General features: G+C 35.4%; 1 protein-coding gene across 1 annotated transcript in view; it reads right to left on the bottom strand.

Moving 5' to 3' along the window:
- STS (steroid sulfatase) overlaps positions 1 to 25,016 on the bottom strand; it is a 110,548-nt gene that overhangs the window by 36,161 nt on the left and 49,371 nt on the right. The window contains exons 8-10 of the mRNA XM_042868081.1: positions 20,450 to 20,587; positions 11,762 to 11,921; positions 8,919 to 9,040 (exon numbers count right to left, since the gene is read on the bottom strand). Of these exons, the coding sequence (XP_042724015.1) occupies positions 8,919 to 9,040; positions 11,762 to 11,921; positions 20,450 to 20,587 (420 nt within the window). The remainder of the gene's footprint in view (positions 1 to 8,918; positions 9,041 to 11,761; positions 11,922 to 20,449; positions 20,588 to 25,016) is intronic.

Raw genomic sequence — 25,016 nt, 5'->3', positions numbered from 1 at the left:
AGTTTTTTATTGCTCCTATATAGTCTTGATGTTTTGAGCTACTTGGTATTCTCGACATCACCAGAACTTCTAAATGACCTAGTAGTTCTGCTAAGACATGCCTGAATGAACAGAAGCAGATGAACAAACAACCTGTATTTTTGCAGTTCAGCTTCTGTTCTATCCACTGTAAGATTACACTTCCACTAACCATGAAACTAAACTTGGACATTTGTGTTCAGGAATTATTCTTGTGCTAAGATAAACCTATTAATGCATTTAAAGTATTATATATCCCCTAATTCTTTGAGGTCAAATACAAATTTCTAAAATCAACAGGAATATCATTGTTTGTACTGAGACATGAGCCTTTCACAAGCTGATGACATTTACAGTGATTCCTTGTTCTTTTGGCCTTCTGAAGTACTAATGAGGACTTAGATACAGAAAGCACCTACACTTAAATAGTGCACATTGTCCACAGGCACACACTGATGACCAGCATAATATTGTCCACATGAACCTACTCTCTGAGCATTCACTGTTTTTATCTGTAAATATTTTTTCTGTGCTTCATAGCATGGTCTATTCTAACTTACTGAGAATTGATCCAACTCTTGACAGTCAGGTTTCCAGGGAATTTCTTCAGTAAACCAATACTTTGTTTACTTTTCTAGGTGTAATAGCATGGCAGAGGCTGAGGCATGCAAGATACTTCAGGTGAATTGTTCATGCAAAAACTACTACTCTTTAAAAGCATTGCTTAAGATGACAAATACCATTTGAATCTGATTTTTAGATTAGGGTGAATCTGAGCTATGTTCTGAACGTGACAAACAGAATGCTGCAGGCTCAAATGCAACAATGAATGGAATATATTTTTAGAAGTGAAATGCTCTAGAAATTGTTTAAGGACTACATTTTGTCTTATTTGGTAAGATGTAATTCATTTTTGAAATTTACAGCACATTTTTAGCTGCTCTTATGAACTTGTTATTATATATATTTGTTTTTACTCCCATTAACCATCTGAATAGAAAAAAAAAACCAACTATCAGACTAGTATTCTAACTCAGACCTTTTTTCTTATTGAAGTGTTAGCTGTAAAGTATACAGAAAAAAAAAAATCTGTAAGATCCTTTTTTTTTTTTCTCCTTTTTACTGTCATAAGTGCATGACACAGTATCTGACAGGAAGCCATTCATGCTGAAGTTTAAATAATACTGAATTAGCTACTTTGAATGCTTTTGCCTTTTTATGATCACTGAAACCTGTCAACCTTTCTCTGCTCACTAAGAACATTACTAATTTAGGTCAGAATATCTTGGAATCGATAGACAAGTATGTTATGGCTGCTATTTTTATATGATAAAAGCAGTATTATATCATCACTGAAAGAAGGTCTGTGTGTATAATGTCTGAGTCGAAGGACATTTAACATGGTCTTTTGCTGGTGGAATGGCTCTCTCAGATAAAAACCGTTCTTGCATCAATTTAACTATAACTGAGGATGTCTATCCTAAATAAAAAGCAAAAATCTTTGTGATGATAGGAAAATCTTTCTTCTTCAAATCCTATATTTCTCATCCTTTCAAAGCATTTATTTTCTGAGAATAGGTAGGAAGGTGTTATGATAAGATTTGATTTAAAAAAGAAAGATATTTCATTGTAAGACAACAAAATGTTTCTTGGATAATAGTGATGCTCACGTGGTACTATTACCTCTCCTTCTAAAGGTGCTCTGCAAAAGGTGGTCACTTCCTGGATCAATTTTCTATTAAGTTTATCTTCATTTGTATTGTTCAGCAATGAAAACAAGAAACGATAACCACTGGCATTCTTGTGGACAATGTGAATCCTTACTAGTCTGCACCAGCATCCTTGGTCACCACAAAGCAAGCAAGCAAAAGAACAGGAAGCACTTATGCAAAGGTATAGGTTCCGCAAATGGGTATGACAACCACAGCTGACTGTTTACTTATGAACCTATACAACATTTATTCATGGTACATCAAAGAACACAAAGAACAATTACTTCCTTATTGCTTTGAAATTAATGAGTTAGAAGTAGAAAATCTACTTATGAGGCTTCAGTAAATGTATACATTGCAAATTTTTTATTATGTTAGAAGGGTAGAACAATGAGTAATATATTTCAAATAAACCTGTGAAAGGTTTTCTTTCTTAAATGCTCAAAGAGGGCCAAACAAGAAAGGGGCAGATTTTTTAAACAGAAGTATATTGCCACCATTTTTAATCCAAAAGTTCTCATTTACAAACTAATGCATTTCCACTTTCTGCAGACAAGTTTCAACTATCTACTCTTTCACTGGGAATTTGATAGCTGAAATAAGATTTTCAGATTTGTTATATAGAACATTATAGTGTTTCTCAGTTTTCAGTATCTGTCCAGACTCTGTCTTCTGAATACTCTCTAATCAGAGAATCATAGAATCACAGAAGAATCACAGAATAGAACCGTAAAGGCTGGAAGAGACCTCTAGAGCTCATCGAGTCCAACCCCCCAAATGTCAACATTGCATTCACAAATGGGCATTCTTTAAGCATACGAATTCATTCCACAATTTTTAGTTATTGAGATATTAATAAAAATGAAAGTAAGAATGATTTTGTAAATAATGTGATTCCTCTTTAATAACAATGTAACCCTTACTACACCTTACAGTATGAATAACATACTCCTTACAAGGGTAAGGAAAAATGTAAAGCATTCCTTTTCTAACTCTCACTCCTTCAGAAGTGAATATTATTTTAATTCCATCTCAGATAAAAGGCAATACTTATTAGAAGTCGTTTTAAAATGGTACTTCTAAGCAGATCTTTCCTGCTTTGTCTTCTCTTTATTATGAACTTAACTTTTTTAGTTCTGTAGAACACAGATGAGCCTCTCTAAAAAAAACAGATTCTGTATATTTTCCCCACTTGCTGGACTAAAATGTGCAAAATAGAAAATATTCCTCATTGTTTTTATTGTTTTAATTATGTAACAACTGATGCTGCAGAAAACATTAAATACATGACTAGAAAGATGTCTTCACCCCTATATGATGAACAAAATATCTGTCATGGAATACTGCGGAAAACTGGATGTTGGAGGGCATGGCAATATCTGGTAATCACAATAGCTATGAATTTTATAATAACATGGAAAGAATCCCTGAATGGTGAATTTCACTACGCAATTGTCAGCAATTGTAATTGATCCCAAGATACAAGAAACTCAGAATAAGCAATACTCGAAAACATTTTTTAAGTGAAGCTAATTGAAAATTTTCATGAGAGCTATGCTCATAGGCTAGATAGAGCTAAATTTTATGAAAACTTCCTTCCAGAGGTAATATTCTGACACATTTTCACCACCTGACCAACGGTTTTTGAGCTACGTATTTCTCAAACCGAACAGCACTGAAGATATACCTCCGGATTGCGGTTAATGCACTTTCAAGGAGCGATATAAGCTTCAGCGTTCAGAGGAAAGTCTTTACCTAGCATTACCTTGTATTAAACATCCTGTTTCAGCAAAAACCTTTGGCTAAGATATCAGATAATAGAGCACATCACCATTTAGACTTATCAGACTTTCAAAAATATTATAAGGACTTATCATTTGATAGCTTTACAGTCTTCCTGGTGATCACTGGTACATTAGATCTTGACTTTTGTAAACTGGTTATTCTGTTCTTTATAGAAGACAAGTGTGCATAGATAGATAAGATCATTTTTAATACTGTATTCATATTTTTATAACCAATAGTAATGTCCATCTTATCCTCACTTGCTGAAACAAAGATCTTTTTCATGTATACTGAAGTAAAGATTTTCAGTGAAATTCTATAGCCTTTAAAAATCATTATTTATCTATCATGTGCCAGTTTGATTCTATAGTCTACTGTGCCTCAGTTAAACTTGCTATAGCACATCTCTTTTTCCTTTTTTTTTTTTTTTTTGTTGTTTTACTGAATGACAATTTCAGCATATGGAAGCAAATAATTCTAAAATGCCAATTTTGTAATCATTTACTTGCACAGAAATGTAGCACTCAAGTCACTAAATATTTTTATAATAATGCAAACATGTATTACATGTTTATATTCCTCCCTTTTTTTGGAATAAAAATAGCTTGCACTGAATAATGAAATCCATTTTGAAGTAGAAAATGTAAAGGATTACCAGCACAGTCACTGTAGCATTTATCAGAAATATTATAGTATTTGTATTATAAGTAACAAAATATTGTGGATGTTATTACTTCTTTATAATACAAGCTGTACTGCATCAGATTTTTCAATGTTTATTAAACAGGGTTACAATATATTCCCTCCTTATCAAATTCAAATTTTACCCATAGTCAGAATAACCTGAAAGATGCAATAGTTCCCTTCAGCTGAAGATTTGCTCTGTATCTGATGAATTCTCTCCTTATAATTAAGTTGTCATAGCAATACATTTTTAATAGTACTGATTCATAGGCCACTAATGTGCTAGAGACAGAGCTGTTGATATTTTTTGGCATGCAGTTAGGCTAAATTATAGCTTTAGCAAGTACACAATTATCAGTCTATCTGCACTAGCAGAATTATGTGTGGTAAGAGTTAAATTAGGCCAAAGTATTATCTGATATACACAACTAACATAGCTCTATACAAAACTCTGGACATCTCAGCTTAAGAAATTCAAGGCAGAACTTACACCTGATTTGTTTTAAACTTGAATGTTGAATGACTAAAAAACCTAAGTAATTACACCAGACTAAGCAGAATGAAAAGCTAATTTTTTTTCTTCGCACCTGCTGCTTTTGTATATTGGTACTTACATGGTGCACCCAGAAATTGTGGAGAATATGCACTGAAAATGGAAAATCACAGTACTTTGCTGACACTGCTTTAAGATCTTCAAATTCATACATAAGCAATTAAAGATACTTGTCAGGTTTCAGAGTAACAGGAAGTCATCTTCCAATAATTTGGACTGTATGTGTTTATTGTTTTCAAGGCCTTATCACAAGTGTTAGCATTCCTGTGTTTATGAGGTTTCTGCAAAGCCTCTGACATGATCCCTCATAACATCCTTCTCTCTAAATTGGAGAGGTGTGGATATGAAGGATGGACTGTTTGATGGATTAGGAATTGGCTGGCTGGATGCAGCCAAAGGGTTGTTCCCAATGGCTCTGTGTCAGGGTGGAGGCTGGTCACAAGTGGTGTCCTTCAGGGGTCTTGAAACCGGTGCTCTTCAACACGTTCATTAACAACACAGATGATCGTATCGAGTGCATCCTCAGCAAGTTTGCAGATGACACCAAGCTGAGCAGTGCAGTCCATACGCTGGAAAGAAGGGAAGCCAACCAGAGGGACCTGGACAGGCTGGAGAAATGGGCCCATGAAAACCTAACGAGGTTCAATAAAATCAAGAGCAGGGTGCACTTGGGTCAGGGCAATCCCAGGTATTTATAAAAGCTGGGGGAAGATTTCCTTGAGAGCAGCCCTGCGGAGAAGGACTTGGGGGTCCTGGTGGACAAGAAGTTGGACATGAACTGCCAATGTGTGCTTGCAGCCCAGAAGGCCAACTGTGTTAAAAGAGGTTAAAAAAGGGGAGGCCAGAAGAGAAAGGGAGGTGATTGTCCCCCTTCACTTGGCTCTTGTGAGGTCCCATCTGGAGTACTGTGTCCAGGCCTGGGGCCTCCAGTACGGGAAGGATGTCGAGCTCTTGGAATGGTTCCAGAGGAGGGCCGCAAAGATGATCAGAGGTTTGGAGCACCTCTCCTATGAGGAGAGGTTGAGGGAGAAGAGAAGGCTCCAGGAAGACCTCACTGTGACATTCCAGTGATTGAAGGGAGGAAATAAACAGGAGGGGAAATGGCTGTTTATGAGGGTGGATAGTGACAGGACAAGGGGGAATAGTTTTAAACAGACAGGGGAGGTTTAGGTTAGATATCAGGAGGAAGTTTTTCACTCAGAGGGTGGTGACGCACTGGAACAGGTTGCCCAAGAAGGCTGTGGGTGCCCCATCTCTGGAGGCATTCAAGACCAGGCTGGATGTGGCTATGGGCAGGCTGGTCTGGTAGTTGGTGACCCTGGACATAGCAGGGAGATTGAAGCTAGATAATCATCATGGTCCTTTTCAGTCATTCTGTGTGAGAAGCACACCTGCTGAAGTCAGACTTTAGAAGCATGCAAGCAGGAGAAAGGTGTGCAAATGCTATACATTTTACCTACACCAAATTTCTCTGTCTCGTATCATGAGTGATAACTCTTATTAGGGATCCTAATAATCCCTAGCTGGGATTATTCATTCCACAAAATCACGATGTCTTCCACTAAACTTTGTGAGAGGCTTCAGTCCTAGTGAGAGGCAGAGTTGGTTAGCCCATATGTACAGGCATAATCTATAGGCTGCATGTTTCTATATAGTTTCAAAGTAGTTCAAATCAGTGTAGTTGACTATCTAGGAAATACAACTCTAGAACAGCACAAGTCTTTCCTGGTCTAAAAGACTTCTTACAGTAAACAGAAAGAGACAATAGTTGCCAATGTTTTTCTCAATAATTTGCTGTTTTTTCTTACATAAGGCATAGTTTTCAAGACTGTTCTAAAGAATATTAAGTACCTACTTCTGGTAGTCCTTTGTGAATTGAGTTCTGTTTATTTGATCATAGTCATTGGAAAGATACAACTATAGGATGTGAGATGTTGCAGCCATTTCTGGATACTGGAAAATGTGTGTGCTCATAGAAGAATGTGGAACTTATTTGGCCACAAGGTACGTAAGACATGGATATATGTAGACATAGGAAGGATGACCAGATCTATCTAAATACTGAAGCCATATCTACTTGAAACTGATTATGCTCTACCTGAGGTTAATGAAAACTGTTTAATTATCCAGCCTGTCCTTAATGAAGGTAGATTCATCTTCATCTGCTTTCTTGGATATGTTCCTAAGTATATTGAATGAGCTGTTGCCATAGGATACTTCTAGTTTAGGTCTTTGTTGCTTGAAAAAAAACTCTTCAAAAGACTTCAAATGACTGAAATAATGGCTTCTCAAAAAAAAAAAAAAAAAAAAAAAAAAAAAAAGCTGTGTTCATTTTTCATACACAAAAATATAATGTCACATACTATTTGCAGAAATTGTGCCTGTCAGTGAACTCTGTGATCAGATGTGGAAAAAAAAGAGCTGTGGAGGGAGACTACAGAACAATTAATACACTAACTAGTAATATATCACACTTCAAGCTTATCAATAACTTCATGTTGCTGAGTTATCAGAAGAAAAAACAATCACGCTCATTTTTCCACATGAGTACTCACAGTGCTGATAATATCAGGGTGCATGCGGCTCTAATGCAAGAATATTTATCTCTATACAACAGTAACACACAAGAGAGAGATAAGCAGGCACAAAACTTTAGCTTACTGCAATAAATATATTTAAAAATATGATTGTATTGTCTACATTGAAAAGGCATTTCTGAAGATCTGAGATTGAAGAAGTAAAACTGAAGGAGAGCAATTTTACAGGTCTGATACAAAGAAAGCAGAAATTATTATTATCGAACTATTGCTTATTCTCAAACTACGTAGTAGGCTAACAAAATGTAATTCTATTCTGAAATATGCCAGTCTTACGACAATGTTACTGCCAGATTCTGAATAGGCTTTAGGTTTCACTTGCTTTGGAGGAAGGATAAAAGGAATATCACACTCTAAACTGTTTTCCCTCAGTAAACAAAGTAGACTAGTCTAGTCCCTCATCATCGCTCCCCTCCATTTCTCATTAAACTCCCCTTCAGTGATTAACAAAGTTGATCCTTTGCTCAGATAAGGGGTTACTTTATCTCACGAATGCGTATTAGTGAGAAAAAACTTCTGCCTGCTTAGAGCTCGGCCTATGTCTCTATGAAGCAGAATAATTACATCCAACCACAGACAAAAAAAAAAAAAAAAAAAAACAACCCTAGCTAAACACATTTTCCTTTTGTTTGGTTCTTCCTTATGGTTATTTATCAAATGCAAGATGTATAGGTAAAGTTGTAGTAAATACAAAACATTGATGTAGCTTTTTTTTTTTTTTTACTTTCAGTGCTTTGGAAAAGGACTTAACTTGTAGAATCAAAATGAATTGGAAAATTGGTCATATTGGTCATCTGCAGGCTTACACTCTACCTTAGCCTTGAAACTAGAAAAAGGGAAAATATTACATATAACAGTTATCTTACCCAAAAATGCTACATCAAAGGATTGTTTCAAATCTTCATTTTTTAAGCAGTAATATAAGTAACTTTGAATGTTGACTGATATGTGAAAAACACACACTTAATTTCATTCAGTCCTGAGATTTTTATGGGAAGGGAAACATGCTCTAATTATTTTGGACAATGCTATCAGAAATAGTGAGCTTTTGGTTAAGAAGAAGAGGATAAGTAGGCAAAGCTTTATTTAGTTCATAAAAAACATGAAAAGGTTATATATAATCCTGAATTAAATTACTGAATAATGACTATGACTCAATGATACTTCTATACTTCGTTATTTCAGTAGTAAAAATGGCCAGATTGGCATCATATTCAAGCTGTTACTCAGCAAGACATCCTATTATCTGTACATTTTTAGACAGATGTAACAGTTAACCTTGACTACTTTGTTCTGCAAAACAGACTATCTTTCAGGCAAATTTAAAAAATAGATTCCTATATTGGCTTCATATGTAATATTAGTGCACAGCAATAAGTAAATGTAAGATGGTGAAATGGCTCTGTAAATAGGTGTATTTTAGCAAATGAAAAGTGAAAAAAATAATGAAGAATGGTTAGATATTTTAAGTAATTTGTTACTACAGTCAAAGGCTTTTTTGCAATTCTTTTTGATATGCAATAACAATTATATTAAATATTTAAAGTTTGAGTAGGTGAATTTACTTACTGTTTCCTGGATGCCAGCGCACTGCATTTAAATATGCATTACAGTAATGGAAGAGAAATTCATGCTTCGACCGCATAACTTTTCCTTGAAGTAAAGGCATCAGATCATGTCCATCAATAATTCTGAGTAATAAAGCATTTCAAATTCAGAAGAATAATCCAAACTTCCCCTTTCCGTGAAGATGTTATAACTGTGCATTTTCACTTCTTGAAATCTAGCTCTCATGATCTGAATGGTCACTTCCAATTGATCATTTTGGAATTAAACCTTCAGGTGCACTTTCCCTTTGGTTTCTACATTATTTAAGGAAACATTATTTTTATATTTTGCCATTAGGAATGATTGCTTCTTCCTCCCACTTCTCTTGCTGAGAATGAGATCAGACATATGTGTGTAAACTGCTAAAACACAGCCCTCTGCATGTAAATATATAACTGCTCAAGTTGCTTCGAATTAGTCTGGTTGAGGTAACAACTAAGACCAGAGAAATCTCTGCTACATTGTGCTTGCATTCCCTGAAGCAATGGTAATAACTATGTCCAGTAAATTATGAATGCCAGAATTTAATACAGAACTAGTGATTTCAAAGCTGAAAATGAACTATGTGTAAGTGTTTATCAACAACATATAAACACACCCACACACACAAGTACACATGAACACACAAATACAAGGGCTGTTCCAAAGGTAATGTCTCCTAATTTATTATGTTGGCCCACAATGCCAGAAGAAAAAGCTGGTAGTACAACAATACCTTCCTGCCTATTGGCAGGATATTGCCTATTATTCTGTTGCTCTGCAACAGCAGAGGAGCAGTCTGACAAAATGGTATCTGACATGGAAGTGCATATGAAGCAAATGTAATTTAATTCCTCCATGCAGAAAAAATAGCTCCTACTGACATTCATCAACACTTGCTGAGTGTTTATAGAGACCAAACAGTGGATGTGAGCAGAATGAGGTGGTGGGTAGCATGTTTCAGCAGTGGTGATAGCAAGAGCAAGTCACCTCTGTTGGCACAGATTTTTATTCAAGCAGCATGCAGGCTTTTGACCGTAGCTAATGGTCATAATTATGTTTAAAAACAGTGTTTTGTAGCTTAAAATTTGCTCAAATTTTAAAATTTTTGCTCAAAATTTAAAATTTTTAAAACACACAAGTGTTATTGTGGTCTTTGTATCTTTTGCAATATGAAATATGAAAATAAATAGGAGGCATTACTTTTTTGAGCAATACAGGTATAAATTCTCTTTCTACTGCTGGACAACATTGATGATATTTTGAAAAAGTATGTCAATTTGCATTGAAATGGAGTTACATAACAAACAAGTCAGTTAAATGTTTCCATAATCTAAGCTAATGAATTGCTGGAATCAGCTGATGAGAGAGAAATAACAATCTGCATTTAATACTTTGTATGAATTACAAATTTTACAAGAAGTTTCATATGAACTTCATTTGTGCTGGTATATAGATCAGCACGTAAGTATTTTTTTAAACATTTTGATCAATATCTTGTAAAAAGATTTTTAAAACTCTTAAACTTCTAAATGCCCATCATTTTTCACGACTATATAAGACCTGTTTCATAACTACTACAAGATAGGCACAAATTCCACTTTTTCATCCCTTGATCTAGACCTGACTTGGCTGCAAGGGGGTACATTTTCAATTTGTGATGTTTTCTTCTCTGAGTTATTTGCTCTGGTTTTGCCCCTGCAAGCATGGCCACTTAAAGCTGAGAGCAGGATAGATTCATGTCTAGTGCATACACCCTGTTCTACAGATTCTTGAAGGGGAAAAAGTTTCCAGTAATATACCTCTAGTAGTCCTGTACAAAGTATAGCCCACATCTGCTAGTTTATATATGAGAATATATAAGCCTGAGACTTCACTCAAGAAATATTAAAATGAAATGCATAAGATCTGCCCTCATTTAGACTAGTCTGAACTGCTTAGGTTTGACAGAGTTCCTGTTTGTAAGGGATGTCTCAGTGCAAGTATGACTAATTTTTCATGTCCTACATATGTCCTGCCCTGCCATTTCCTGCACACACTCCATGAATCATCATTAGCAGAGTAGCTCCTGGCTGATCTACCTCATGTGGATTCTGGATGCTTTGTGCTCAAAAGTTGTTTGTGCATGGCAGAGGTATTCAAAGCTAAGTGTAGCAGCATCTATCTACATATTGGAGTTGGATGGCAGCAGAATTTAGGTGTGTGCACCTGCCTGATGAGAATGGATATCTCCTGAAGAAAATAAAACACTTGGATGTGGGAATGTTAGTGAAACATCTTAGGAAGTTTGAAAGTCTCATGGAGTTTCAGACGACAGGACACTCTTAAGAGATTATTTTTACTCATTTGGTAGAGAACAATAAATTGAATGAAAAGCATAGGTAGCATTTTGATGTGACTTGCTATCCTAAGGAAGTGAAGGTTTAACTTATAAAGTTAAAATAATTTAAACTTGTAGGTCCCTTTTCTATCATATTCAGTCATATAGAGCAAAACTTTTTCTGATACATTTGTTTTTGCTTTTTGGTAAATAATTCTAGGTCAGCATGTTGCTCTTGGTATTCTCTCACCCTGTAATTGTCCAGTACTCTTTCCCTCCCCTGCAAGCTTACCACACTGGATAACAGAACTGCATTGTAATGCTCTGAACTAGCCACAGAGCTGATCTTTACAAATGATATCAGCAAAAGAAAAAGAAAAAAAAACAACAACCAAAAACGAACAACAAAAAAAAAACCCACCCAAAACAGTTACAAAAGAAAGTAAGGGAAATATTAACACTGGATACTGAGTTCTAGCTGTTTATAACTACTGAGTACACATACCTGTCACAGGGTAACTGTGCCCCAGCTAGTTTGACAATGGTAGGAAAAATATCCATGTTACTCGTTGGATCATCAATATAAGTGCCAGCCTGAATCATTCCAGGCCAACGGAGAAGCCCTGGCACACGAATACCTCCTTCCCAGTTAGTTGATTTTCCACCTAAAAAAGAAAGTGTTTGATAAGACACCAGTTTCTTCTTAGAAAAATAGCAACAATCCCACAAGATACCAATTACAGCTATCTTTTCATTAAATGCATTTTAACTTGCTCGGTATAGTGAACTACATTTCCCATCTACGATCAGAAACTTTCCTATAGTAAATCTACTACTATATATTAGACAGAGCTTATAAACTGTATTTAGTTATAATAAATAAACAAATAATGATCATGGAAAATAAAAAGGCAGCTTGCAGAAATCCTCATAGAAAATTTGATCTAGTAAATGTATCTCACAGATATATGCAGACATAACTAAAAAACAGGAATCAAAATAAATTGAAGTATGACTCAGTCTGAGGTATAAAACCAGGAGATATATATGATATTTTATTAAAATGGTGTCAAAACTTTTTAGTTAGAATAATCAATTTAACTATGTTACAGAACTCTCTAAATAAATGAATTGGTAAGAAATTTGCTACAATGATAACAACAATAGAAATAACTGAAAGAAATGGAATATGTGTGTTGAAATAACATTGTTGTGTGAAGCCAACAGTAATTCATGGTTCAAATATTACTCGTTTCTCCCTTTTCAAGTAAAAATAAATAATTAATAAAACAAAATATCATAATGAAGTGTTTGAATAGTTCTGCTTCCTCAGTGGCTTAGAACTTCAATGCAACAGGATTTTCAGATCTTCAATACTGTCTTGACTTCTCCATGATTTTTTCCATTTCTGCATTGGAGGATTCAGAATGGATATTTCCTTTGTTTTCATTGCTTAATAATAAGATGGCAACTTTATAGCTGTTCATGTAGAGAGAATTTTCTGGCTGAAATCTTTTAGCTTGTGATTTTTCTGTTATAATACACTACTGTGTATTTTCTTCATAGATTTCATCAAAACATGCAAATATCAACATCAAAACAATGCTGAATATATTATATAGTATAAAATGGCCAGGAAAACATAATTAATTATTACTCTGACATTACAAAAATTAAACTTTCTAATATACAACACTACAACAAGCAAAAATCTTAGCTTAAGCTGTTCTTGGAAATCAGAGCGTGTTCTGATTTCAACAAGGCTGTTCTTTTAAGACCAGTCTTAAACATCATCTCCTGACATTTAATCAAATGTAATTTCTCACCATAAGGTATATGAGTATCTATTCTAAAAGTTAGAAATTAGATGTGAAGATTATTTTTGTTTAAAATATTGTTGACGGAAAAGGGACTTCCAAAATAACTATCTAAGAAAATGTAGATTTAAATTTATAAAGATGTTATTTGGTTATTTGGCTTTAAATCCCTACCATTTAGCAGATGGAAGTATGCCAAATATTTAATACTGTTAGTTCAAAAACCAGATAGATGTCAAGAAACTTTGTTCACCTTTTGTACAAAAGATGTCTCTACCTCTCCATGTACAACAGTCATTTGCACTTTAAAAGAAAGTTGGGCATTTTGTGTTACCCAGCAGGAAAGTGTCAAGGTTAATATCTCAACTGACTTATGAATCACAGTAATCCTACTGAGCAGGAGTACTTAAGTCTGAACATGAACTCAGGAAAAGGATATTAAATTATAGATGTTTGCAAATTAAGATATTTTTTCTGTGAAAATTTATCCCAGGGAGGTGATGTACTGAGACGAGACGGATCCTAGTTCTGTGTAAACATCACAAGAGCTTGTTGGCTGTACAACGTGGAGAAAATCCTGAGACAGTATCTACCTTCTAAAGGTAATTTTCATTGCTGTGCTCCTCTTACTTCTGCACATTTGTCTGAACCTAGTAACAGTGTTTTGTAGATTGAACTGTTCAAATAAATTATATTTTTATTGTTGCTTTGATCTTTGTCTTGTGTAATCTGAAGTAATTTCAAGGTAAGTGTTGAAACCCCTTCCCACACACATTGCAACTTCTAAACCTGAGATATTGGATAACTTTTAGAGCTACTAAATTCACAGCACAATTTTCCTGGATCGTTATAGAGATAGAAAACTTCCAAATAACCCCAGCACAAACAGAGTGCACAGTAAACTGCCTGCCTACTGTGAGATACAAAAAGCAAAAATGGACTCCACAGTAGGACTATCTCCTTGTGTACTTCTAAGAAGAGACTGTTTTCCTTCGAAAAGACTAATTGGAGCATAATTTTTTTGTAACTCTAGAGGAGATATCAGGAAGACAGAAAAATAGCAGGGAACTAGGGCACGAATGACAGGGTTACTGAGGAAGACTGTATTCTATTATCTATGCCTACATGGTTTCCTGCTTTACTAAAACGTTGTTTAGTGACGTCACTAGATTTACTTGAAATGAAGTATGAAAGTTTTTATATTTGTTGTCTTTAAAACTGTAGCTGTTCCATGTTGTTCAAGCTACCTGTTTTTATATCAAGCTTTCATACTGATGCTTGAAACATGAAGCAAACATTCAAACAGCTGAAATATTAAAAAAAAATAAAAATTCCAAAAAAGCTCATTATGTAAAAAAAAAATCTCTTGCTATTCCAAACTCTAACTCATTAGTTTTCTATTTTGCTTGGAGTCAGCAACACTGAAACAGAGAAAAGACAGCAACTTAGCAGTCTGTATGCCTGGCAAACTCTACACAGAGTAGCAATATTTTATTTTTCTTCTTTTAAATTATTCTGAAATGTTTTTAAAACAGTATAAAACACCCCAGGCTGTATTTTCATGTTTAGCTATCTAAGCTCTCTGAATAGTTGCATCCTTTAGTATTTTATTGAACAACAGCCTACATTTACCTTTTTCTGAGAACTGCAGGAGCAGACAAGCAATAGACATAACTCTCTGCAGTCATCCACAACATGATCTCAAATTTCCATTTTAACTACATCTCAAATCTTAGCCATAAGAATACCTCTTTTTCCCCTCCCTCTGGTTTAAAATGACTGCTATTACCTAACTCTGGGAATAGAGCTTGTATGAAAGTTGATATACAAAAGAGAACTCTGTGGTATATCACTACTAATATTTTGAATGATGCATGATGAAAAGTATTTAAAAGAACTTTTTTTGGGGTCATTTGGATTATAACCATGCTACCATTTCATTCCTGCTTGAATTCATATAAAAATAAACCCTTCAAAACCTATTTTTTTCGTGAATGAAAATACAAAGAAATTAATTGTTTGCCTGCCTCTTTGTTGTAGACTTTCCACTACAAATATTGATAATCAGATCTGGTTGCTATTGTCTATCTTACAAAAGTATTGAATAACTATTTGTTTTCACTTGCATGCATACTCATTATTACACTGATCTTCAATCCTTTTTTATGTAGTTCTTTTGTTAATTTTCAACTTGAACTGTTCCTATAGAAGTGAAACTAATAAGATACAGATCATATGGACATATTATCATCTTCATCTTTCTTCTAAATAAGTAAAATTCTCCCTCAAGATATTTTCTGATTCAGTCAAAATTACAAGATGGCTGGATTATTAAAAAAAAAAATAATAATAATAATTGGGCCACTTCAGAGAATGGAAGAATACAGCACAATGGAAACAAATTCAATGCCTGTGCTTATTAAAGTCAAAAGAGAAACTTCAACCAATATTACAAGATATTTATTAGCACAGTTTCTGCAGCCGAAATAAGAGTCAATTTGATTTCTCTGTGAATTACAAAAAGGAAAAGGTTTACTAATAACATAAACACTGCTGAATGAACTGGTCACTGCAGTATAGTAAAAATGCTTCAATTTCAGTAAAAATATCAGCTAATTCTTTTCACTGTTCTGTGTTGAGCACTCACAGATCTATAATAGATGTCATGTGAAAATTAGGGGATAAGTCAGTAAGAAATATTGGTTTTGTCATGTATCATTCACTATGTATCATTAACTGGAGGATTCCAAAGGAACTGATGGGCCTAAAGGACGCAAAGGACTTATTGGTCAAAGAGGTTCATGTGGAATTGACACATTTCCAAGAGAAAGTAATTACTTAAAAACACTAAGAAGCTAGGAAAAAGTATATTATCAAGTGTGCACGCAAGAATCATTCAGAAGAATCATTCAATCATGCTGGGCAGAAGATCCTACTAAAATAGTCATTCAATTTTTGCTACAGAGGCTGTATCTACATTTAAGACTTCAAAAGATCCATGATAAGGACCTTCTAGAAAAGTTTCTGGAATATTAAATATGGGCTAGGAGACCAAAAATTGTCATGAATCAAAATCTGACTAACAGTTGGGGAAAAAAAATGTAATAGCTTATGACACATTCTACTCTGCACTATGTCCTCCATTATTTTAGTATATTTACTTCAATATTGGAACTGGAGAGAGTTGTAAAACTGAACAAAATCTGCATGTGACACACTGTATTACTGATCTGTGAAATTCAGGAGAAAAGAGAATGGACTTCTTGCCAAGTGGGATGAAGAAGGATGACAAGATTCAAGTTCGAATTCTATACGAATATTTTTCTATAATGAAAAATATAGAAAAAATAACTGAGCTAGAGTCTATGCTCTCAGTTATTCAGACAGTGAGCTTAGCTGTACACACAGTAAAATGGACCTATGCTAATCCTAATGTTTAAAGCACACTTGTAATCAATAAAATAAAAAAATAGCGGGTGGGATACAAAATGAAGATGCTAATAGAAAAATTTAAATAGATAAATGAATAGTAATATTCATGGAAAATATGAAAAGGCTATTTCAAGAGAATGTATTGCACAATTAGAAATATTTCACAGAAGAAAAAAAATCCACAATAAGAAATCAGGGACAAGGGACAACACATCAATCAAACAGAGCAGACAGTAACCAGACAATATTTTTCTGAATGAAGCATTAAGGGGAAAGAGGCATAATGAAAATATAGAAAAGAGAGGTAAGATAAGGAAGATATAACGGCTTATTACTCCTTTATCAAATAAGAAATATTACACTTCAAGGAGATGTTTAATGGAATCTGAAATTGTCCCACTTCAAAACAGTGACTGTCTTCTTTAATATGGATTTCATTGCTAAAGAATTTAAAATCAAAGTGGACCTTCATACTTATATGATGAAAAATTGTAATAGTTAATGCTAAAAGCCTTTCTAGAATTGTAATTGTCAAGTTAGTTCTGGTTTCTAATTTCAAGAGATATCCAAATTTAGTGACCTTCCACAATCAGAATCTAGACTAATAATAACCTCAAATAATATTTTTTTGGCATTCAGTCTTGCAGTGAAAGCCTAAGTCTCCAAACTCCTCTTAAATTTTATTATTGGTGCTGATTTGGCTGGATATTAAGACAAATTAGTGAGTACAACTTGTGGGGATCTGTTGAGAGCTTTTGATTTAGGGCAGTACAATTATTGCTAAATATAGTGTACCAGCTTCAACAAGAGGGTTAAGTATCTTGATTCATATTTACATTCAGATAGCACTCATATACAAAAAGGTAAGATTATCTACCAAATGCAGGGAAGAAAGATGCAAATGTCTCCCAGTTTTGCAAATGAATAAAGCTCCTAGTGCATGCACACATAACCACAAGCATATAGGGACTGTTCTTTTTACTTTTTCAGTCACGCTGCTACAATGGTGTCTGAGATTTACATACTTCACAGGTCTGTTTTTCTCTAATTCTACCAGAGATGTACAGAGCCTTAACACTTGACGGCAAATATGAATAAATCCTTATGTATGAAAATTGCTTATTATGCAATCAATTGATAGTATCCACTTCAGGTCTTCTGCAAATTATTCTTAATATACTTGTTAAATTGAGGACTGATACAGAGATGGAGACAGCGAAAGATAAAACAGAGTTCACCGTATTTTAAAACTGAAAATATATACTCAGCTGATTGCAAAGGTCTTAATTTCTTTGTATTTTGTTAAAAATCTCTCTCATACAATAACTGTTTCTTACGTAGCAATTATTTTTTTCATAGTACACTGCAGTACTTCCAGTATAGCATAAGAGGCAACTGCAAGCCATGTTATAATTCATTTTGAAAATAAAAGGCATACTATTCCCAAGATAACCCTATCAATCAGATTTTTATTAATTCAGATAAGATCTATTTCAAATTGCTCTCTGTTCTGTAAGTTTGAATACAAAATTCTGCAAAGCTTAATAGAAAATACTCCATTCAATCAAACTATTCCACAGAAAGGCATATTCCCCAGAGTACTTGTGATCTTTCTTTCTCGTCATCATTTATCCTCTGTCTTAGGTCCAGCATCCTAGAAGGGAAATAATTTTTGGAGCTTCTAAAACACCTCAGGCTGTGCCTTCAGCTACAAATATGTAACCATATGGTTCCTTAATTACTTAAAGCACCACATAAGGCTTATGTGCTAATGTTTAAGATAGATTTCACTGTGGTGTTAACCCAAGGGAATCCACATGATATTCTGTAACCTCATGACTTCGGCATTACTTGTTTTGCTTGTATAGCAACTCCTTTGTAGCTCTCTTAAAATCCAAGGGTAATTTTTCAGAAAGATGCCTGCTGACTAAAAAGAGTGGAGTCCTTTCACTTGAAAACTTCACTGTGTTGTTATTGCTTACTTTACATATCTTTCTTCCTTTGTGCAGTTTTGCAGATGTTACAAGACAGATTCACCAGAGGATCATGCTGCCATCCAGAGGAACCATGATGGGATGGAGTAATTGGCTAACTGGAAACTCATGAAGTTCTGCAAAGGGATGTGCCAAAACTGCCTCTGTGGAGAAATCTGCTGTGCCCTTGCATCAGGAAAGGCTAGGGACCAACCATCTTTGCAGAGAAATATCTGCAGGTCCTGGGACATGACAAATTGAATATGAGGTAGCAATGTAGAACTGGGGCAATGAAGGCTAGCAATATCTGTGGCTACAGTACAAAGAATGTTGATAGAAGGTCAAGACAGGTGATTCTTTCACTCTTTTCAGACCTAATGAGACATGCCTGAAATGCTGATTTCAGTGCTGGGATCACCAGTACAGAAGAGATATGGACACGGAGTGAGTTCAAAGGTGAGCCATGAAAAAGATAATGCAGTTTAATCACAGAATCGCTCAAGTTGGAAAAGATTATCGAGTCCATCCACAACCTAACCATACTACCCTAAATCTAACGACCCTCTGCTAAATCACGTCCCTAAGCACCACATCCAAATGGTTTTTAAACACGTCTAGGGATGGTGACTCAACCACCGCCCTGGGGAGCCTATTCCAGTGCTTAACAACCCTTTCCATAAAAAACTTTTTCCTGATATCCAACCCAAACTTACCCTAGTGCAACTTGAGGCCATTTCCACTCATCCTGTCACCTGTCATCAGTGCGAAGAGATCAACCCCGCTCTCACTGTAAGCATCTTTCAGATATTGAAAGAGAGCAATAAGGTCCTTCCCTCAGCCTCCTTTTCCCCAGACTGAACAGCCCCAGTTCCTTCAGTCTCTCCTTGTAGGCCATATTCTCCAAGGCCTTCACAAGCCTTGTTGCCCTTTTCTGGACCTGCTCCAGCACCTCCATGTCCTTTCTGTACTGAGGTGCCCAAAACTGAACACAGTACTCAAGGTGGGGCCTCACCAAGTCCGAGTACAGGGGGAAAATTACTTCTGTAGTCCTGCTCACCACACCATTCCTGATATAAGCCAGGATGCTTGGCCTTCTTGGCCATCCAGGCACACTGCTGACTCATATTCAGCCGACTGTCCCTCAGTATACCAAGGTCCCTTTCCATCAGGCAGCTTTCTGGTTACTTCTCCCCAAGCCTGTAGAGTTGTCTGAGGTTGTTGTGACCAAAATGCAGGACCCAACATTTGGCCATATTTAATCTCATATAATTAACCTTGGCCCATCAATCCAGTCTATCCAGGTCAATCCAGTCTATGTCTATCCAATTCTTAGGTCACAGCCTGAACCAATGGGTGAGCTATGTGAGTACATGAGTGTCTGGAGTGGCGGGAGGGGGGTTTAGAGCCACTCCTTCTGTCTCCACAATAGTTCCCGTCTGCCATCTGAGCCTCCCTTTTCCCCCCACCCTTCTCTGCTGCGGCGCGCTGGTATGAACGGAGGAGGATCACATGCCTCAGCTCGTCATTTTCTCCAAACTGTTACTGGGAGGGATGAGTTTATTCCTCATGGATATCTTCTCCCATAGCACCTATTTCTCAATTAAAGGCTCTGTCATTGCTTTTGTTTGCTCTACACCAGGTCAGTAGAATCATGGAATCTTAGAGTTGCAAGGGACCTCTAAAGGTCATCTAGTCCAGCTCCCCTACAATGAAAACAGACATCCACAGGTAGATGAGGTTGCCCAAGGCCTGATGCAGCCTTGTCTTGAAAGTCTTCAGTCCTTCATTTATTATATATATCCAAGCCTGTGCTTGCATTTAGTGTGAAGGTCATGAGCATTTACTATTAAGAAATTGAAATTTTGAAATTTTTGACCCTAGAGTATATTACAGATTTGGAAAAAAAAAACAAGACAATATTTTCTGACACAATTAAAAAAAAAAACAAAAAACACATCAGAGAACATTCACCTTTATATATACCGTTGCAACCTCCATGGACCTCTCCAGAACTAGAGATTTCTTCAATATGAGCCCCTTGGTCAGATGAAAAGTATACAAGAGATCTGTTGCTCAGATTATAATTCTCCAGCACATCCAGAATCTGTCCTAAAAAGAAATAATAATAATAAAAAAACATAGTGCTTTTGGGTGGCTTGCTGTAATTAATGTTGGCAAGTACAAATATACATAGTAATTGACAACATACAGTACACAGAAGGGGACAATTTTACACAGCCTGTTGCAGTCAAGACTATGGTTCCATTGCAGTGGGGTTTCCTGAAGTATAAAATGAGAAGATTTGTGTACAACTGAAAAATGAACTAATCCACAGAGAGCCAGTGATCTTTGGAAGCAGTTGCTCTCAGTGACAAAAACTCCACAGCAAGAAATTGTTGAGGTTTCTGAAAGAGTCTCAGTATACAGAATACCGTTAAGAGTTTGGGGGTAAAGCTGTGCTGCCTAGCAACCAGTAGAGGCAACATGGCAAAAACCCGTGTGAATGCTAGAATAAGAAATTCTCACAAAAAAAAAAAAAAAAAAGTTAAGGTATGGAATGGTTTTGGAGGCAACATGGTTTCATGATCAAGCCTACTAATTAGTCACTAATTTGTTGTCATACAACAATAGACATCTATTAACTTTTAATATGCAAGGTAACAAGCACATGTGTGCACATAATTAAAAGAAAAATCCACATGGTTATGTTCTGAAATTCCAACGCAGAGTCAGTCCTCACATTCATTTACACAAAAGACTTCTTTCCCTTGGCACAGCAGAGGAGTCTCGCACTGCACATACATCTACATCTATTTAGACTGAGTTCTTTAAAGAAGGCATCTGTACTAATGAGTGTGAAGCCACTCTTTGTAACTCTTTGTAACTTGCTCCAGTGAATTTAATACTGATTAGGAATCGAAAATTATTGACCTTGGAAACTAACCAAAGAATAAGAATATAGCACACATTAGCCTGCAAATAAGCTTTAACCTTATTCTTCAGGGATCCCAAAGCATATAAAGATAATTTTTGAGGCCTGTAACTAGTGGTGTTTCTCAGAGGTCAGTTCTGGTTCTGGTCTTGTTCAACATCTTTATCAGTGATGTGGATGAAAAAGATAGTTGACAAGAGGTTGGCTATAAGCCAGCAATGTGCCCTTGTGGCCAAGAAGACCAATGATATCCTCAGGTGCATTAAAAAGTGTATGGCCAGCAGGCTGAGGGAGATGATCCTCCCCCTCTAATCTGCACTAGTGAGGCCATATTTAGTATACTGTATCCAGTTCTGAGCTCTGCAGATCAAAAAAGCCAGGGATCTCCTAGAAGGAGTTCAGCAGAGGTCCACAAAGGGCCTGGAGCATCTCCCATATGAGGAGAGGCTGAGTAACCTGGGTTTGTTCAGCCAGGGAAAAGGAAGATTGGGAGGGGATCTGATTAATGTTCATAACTATCTGAAGGGAGGTGGGAGGCAAGTGGATGAGGTCAGGCTCTTCTCAGTGGTGCGGAGTAATAGGACAAGGAGTAATAGCCTAAAACTTGAACATAGGAAGCTCTGTACTAACATGTGGAAGAACTTATTTCTGATTAGGATGACAGAGCACTGGAACAGGTTAGGTTATCCAGAGAGGGTGTGGAGACTCCTTCTATGGAGACACACAAGACCCATCTGGAGGCCTACCTGTGTGGCCTATTGTAGGGTACCTACTTTAGCAACCCCTTCAGTTCTGTGATTCTGTGATTTTCTCTTGATCCTTTTTATTTATACATTCTAGCACGCTCCAATTTGAATGTTAATTTTGACTGGCTCAATTGTCCTCTCAGAATTAATTAATTCAAATAGCACACTATTGTCATAGACTCACATTCTCAATGCACTCACAGAAATGAACCAAAAATTCGGTTTCTATTCTTATCTTGAACAGCTACACCTTCTATAACGAACACTGTATAAATAACCGATAAAGTGTCTAAAATAAGATCCATTAAAGTACATCTGAATGATACGGTTTCTGCTAACATATGCCATATATCTACTTATTAGCATTTCTAAATGGTAGCCAAAACAATAAAAATGCAATGCATGTAGTGTAAGCAGATATCTTTGACATACTGCCATACATTATATCAATTTTGAAAGCAAAGAATATAAAATAAGCAAAATATAAATTTTATCATTTTCCAATAACAATATATTTTTTACTCTTCTAATTTTATTATTTCTTCAGATTATAAAGATACTTTAGAATTAAGCTAAGACTGATGTATAAACATACTGAGATAATCTTAGTTAATGAACAAGGAGGATTTTCACCTAGGCTGTTTTAGCTGACTAACTTTTTAAAAGGTGAATCATTACTGCAAAAAGGCCTTTTTAAAAAATCTATTGACTAAAAAGAAAAAACAGGCAATTAATTGAAAAGTAAATATTAGTAAAAGTAAACATTAGAGACCAAACAAAGTAATCTGAAATGCAAGAAATTTACTACATAAGTTAAATTTTCATGACTGTTGTGGACAGCTAAATGTCATCAGAGTAAGATGGTAACAGTATTGCTTCCCACAAAATATGACTGGATACTTATCGTACGTCATCATATATGATCTTTGATTAAAAGAATGGGGCTTTTGCATGCCTAGCTGATCTGTTTGAATCCCATTCCTAGTTTCTGAACAAAATACAAATGTAAAAAGTTTGTAGAAGTAAAAAGTTTATTCAGAATATGAGACTGTGGGATAAATAAGTCAAAACACTTGGAAAACTGTAGCTCAGTTTTAGCAATGATGGCTTGAAATCCCCAATGTAGGAAACTATTAATAAAAACAGAAAGATTCTTTATCAAAAAGACTGAATTGAAAGTCTTGTTCTAAAAAATTAAGATCCATACTGATCTCGGTGAATGCCATTGCTTACATATTTCTGGTTTGAACAGAACAGATTTTGAAAGACAGCATTCCAAACAACAAAATAAATCTAACACTGAAAGAGCTGCACAAATTCTGAACCTACTGAGCAACTATAATTTCATTCAACCTTCTCCTCCTATTAGCATTCTAGAAATGTATATTCCAATTCAGTGGCTAACATTGAGTCAGAGACATACGACATATGACATTAGACAATGTTCTTTCATTTACACAAAAATAAATAAATAAAATAATTCAGAATAGCATTAAGATGTTGCCTGTTTTAATTAAGATGATGTTTCAAAAGTTAAGCAAAGCTTCTTCTGAAAAATGCTGAGCTCTCTACATTCTGTTCTCCACTCTCATTCCAAGCTATGTTAAATTATAGGATTGTTTCATTGTGAAAGTGAAAATGCTGACTTCAGTGGACTGATACTCATGTAAAAATGATGAAAGCAATTGACTCTTTAGGAGGAAACAGACAGCACTATGCCACTATTCAACTTGACTAACACGAGCATAAATGGAAGCTGAACCTACCTATATAATGCTGATGTTAATTTTTGAAGTTTTTAACCGTGTAAGATTCCCTTTATGCTCACGCACATTGTTACAGGATTTATAAAAAATGACTACTTGTTTGAAAACATGGCACAAACACTGAACAATAAAGTATTACAAAATGTATTAACAATTAGGAAATCTCTTCCAGTCAAGCAAGAGTATGAAAAATATATTTGCTTCATAATTAGCTTACAGTCATTTGAAGTCAACAGACAGAAGGGTTACCTGTATTAATTTGAAATAATGTAGAATCTTGATGAAATTATGGGGGGAAAAATGCTCTAGAATATAAACTATAGAATACATCTGTGTAGTGTGGGCACTAGGAAAAAGATCTCTCAACTCATTAGGAAAGCTTTAAATCAGTTTGCTTGATTCAAAGTAAAGTAAGATTCAGAAGGAGGTTTAAAGATGGCTCAGGACAAGACAGTTCATGACAAAAGAAATTTCTTTTAATAGAACTTTTTATCCCACCCAGCAGACGTTGACATGACTGTCAAATCCAGAAGTTTATAGTAAGCTTGAGATAATTATTGGACAAAGACTGATCTGGGAAGATCAGCCATCACATCTCTGCCTAGAGACTTTTCTTCTGTTTAGTTTACGTGTCAGAATTCCCTGCTGATATTAATGTTTGCTTTTGAATAGCATAACTAATGAGAATGACAAGTAACATGTTTTAAAGCTGAAGGGGCTTACATCTGAGAGTGACAAGCTAAGAGTGTTTTGAATACATGCGTAACTTCCTACACATAACGCCTGCACATATAAATATCTGGAAGCCTATACTGATCCCATAAAAGATAATGATGTCTTTTAGCTAAACATCCGCCACATATTAAATTTCTTGGGACCTTCTTCTTGGCACAGGAATTAAATTAAGGTAACCCCATCATCTCTTCCAGGCTCAAAGGCTAATATTTTCACCTTATAAAGACTTAATGTTGCAACTTCTGCCCACTAACTTTAACACGTTAACAAACATTTTAATCTCTATACTGATTTTGTGTAATAAAAAAGAGACTTCATTCTTTAATGTACTGATCTGATTACAAAGTACACTGACTAAA

The sequence above is a fragment of the Lagopus leucura genome, unplaced genomic scaffold (genome assembly GCF_019238085.1).
Source record: "Lagopus leucura isolate 7727_CA_CO unplaced genomic scaffold, USGS_WTPT01 Super-Scaffold_100001, whole genome shotgun sequence".
Classification (NCBI taxonomy): domain Eukaryota; kingdom Metazoa; phylum Chordata; class Aves; order Galliformes; family Phasianidae; genus Lagopus; species Lagopus leucura.
The sequence above is the reverse complement of the archived record's forward strand: the minus strand, read 5'-3'. Positions and strand labels throughout refer to the sequence as shown.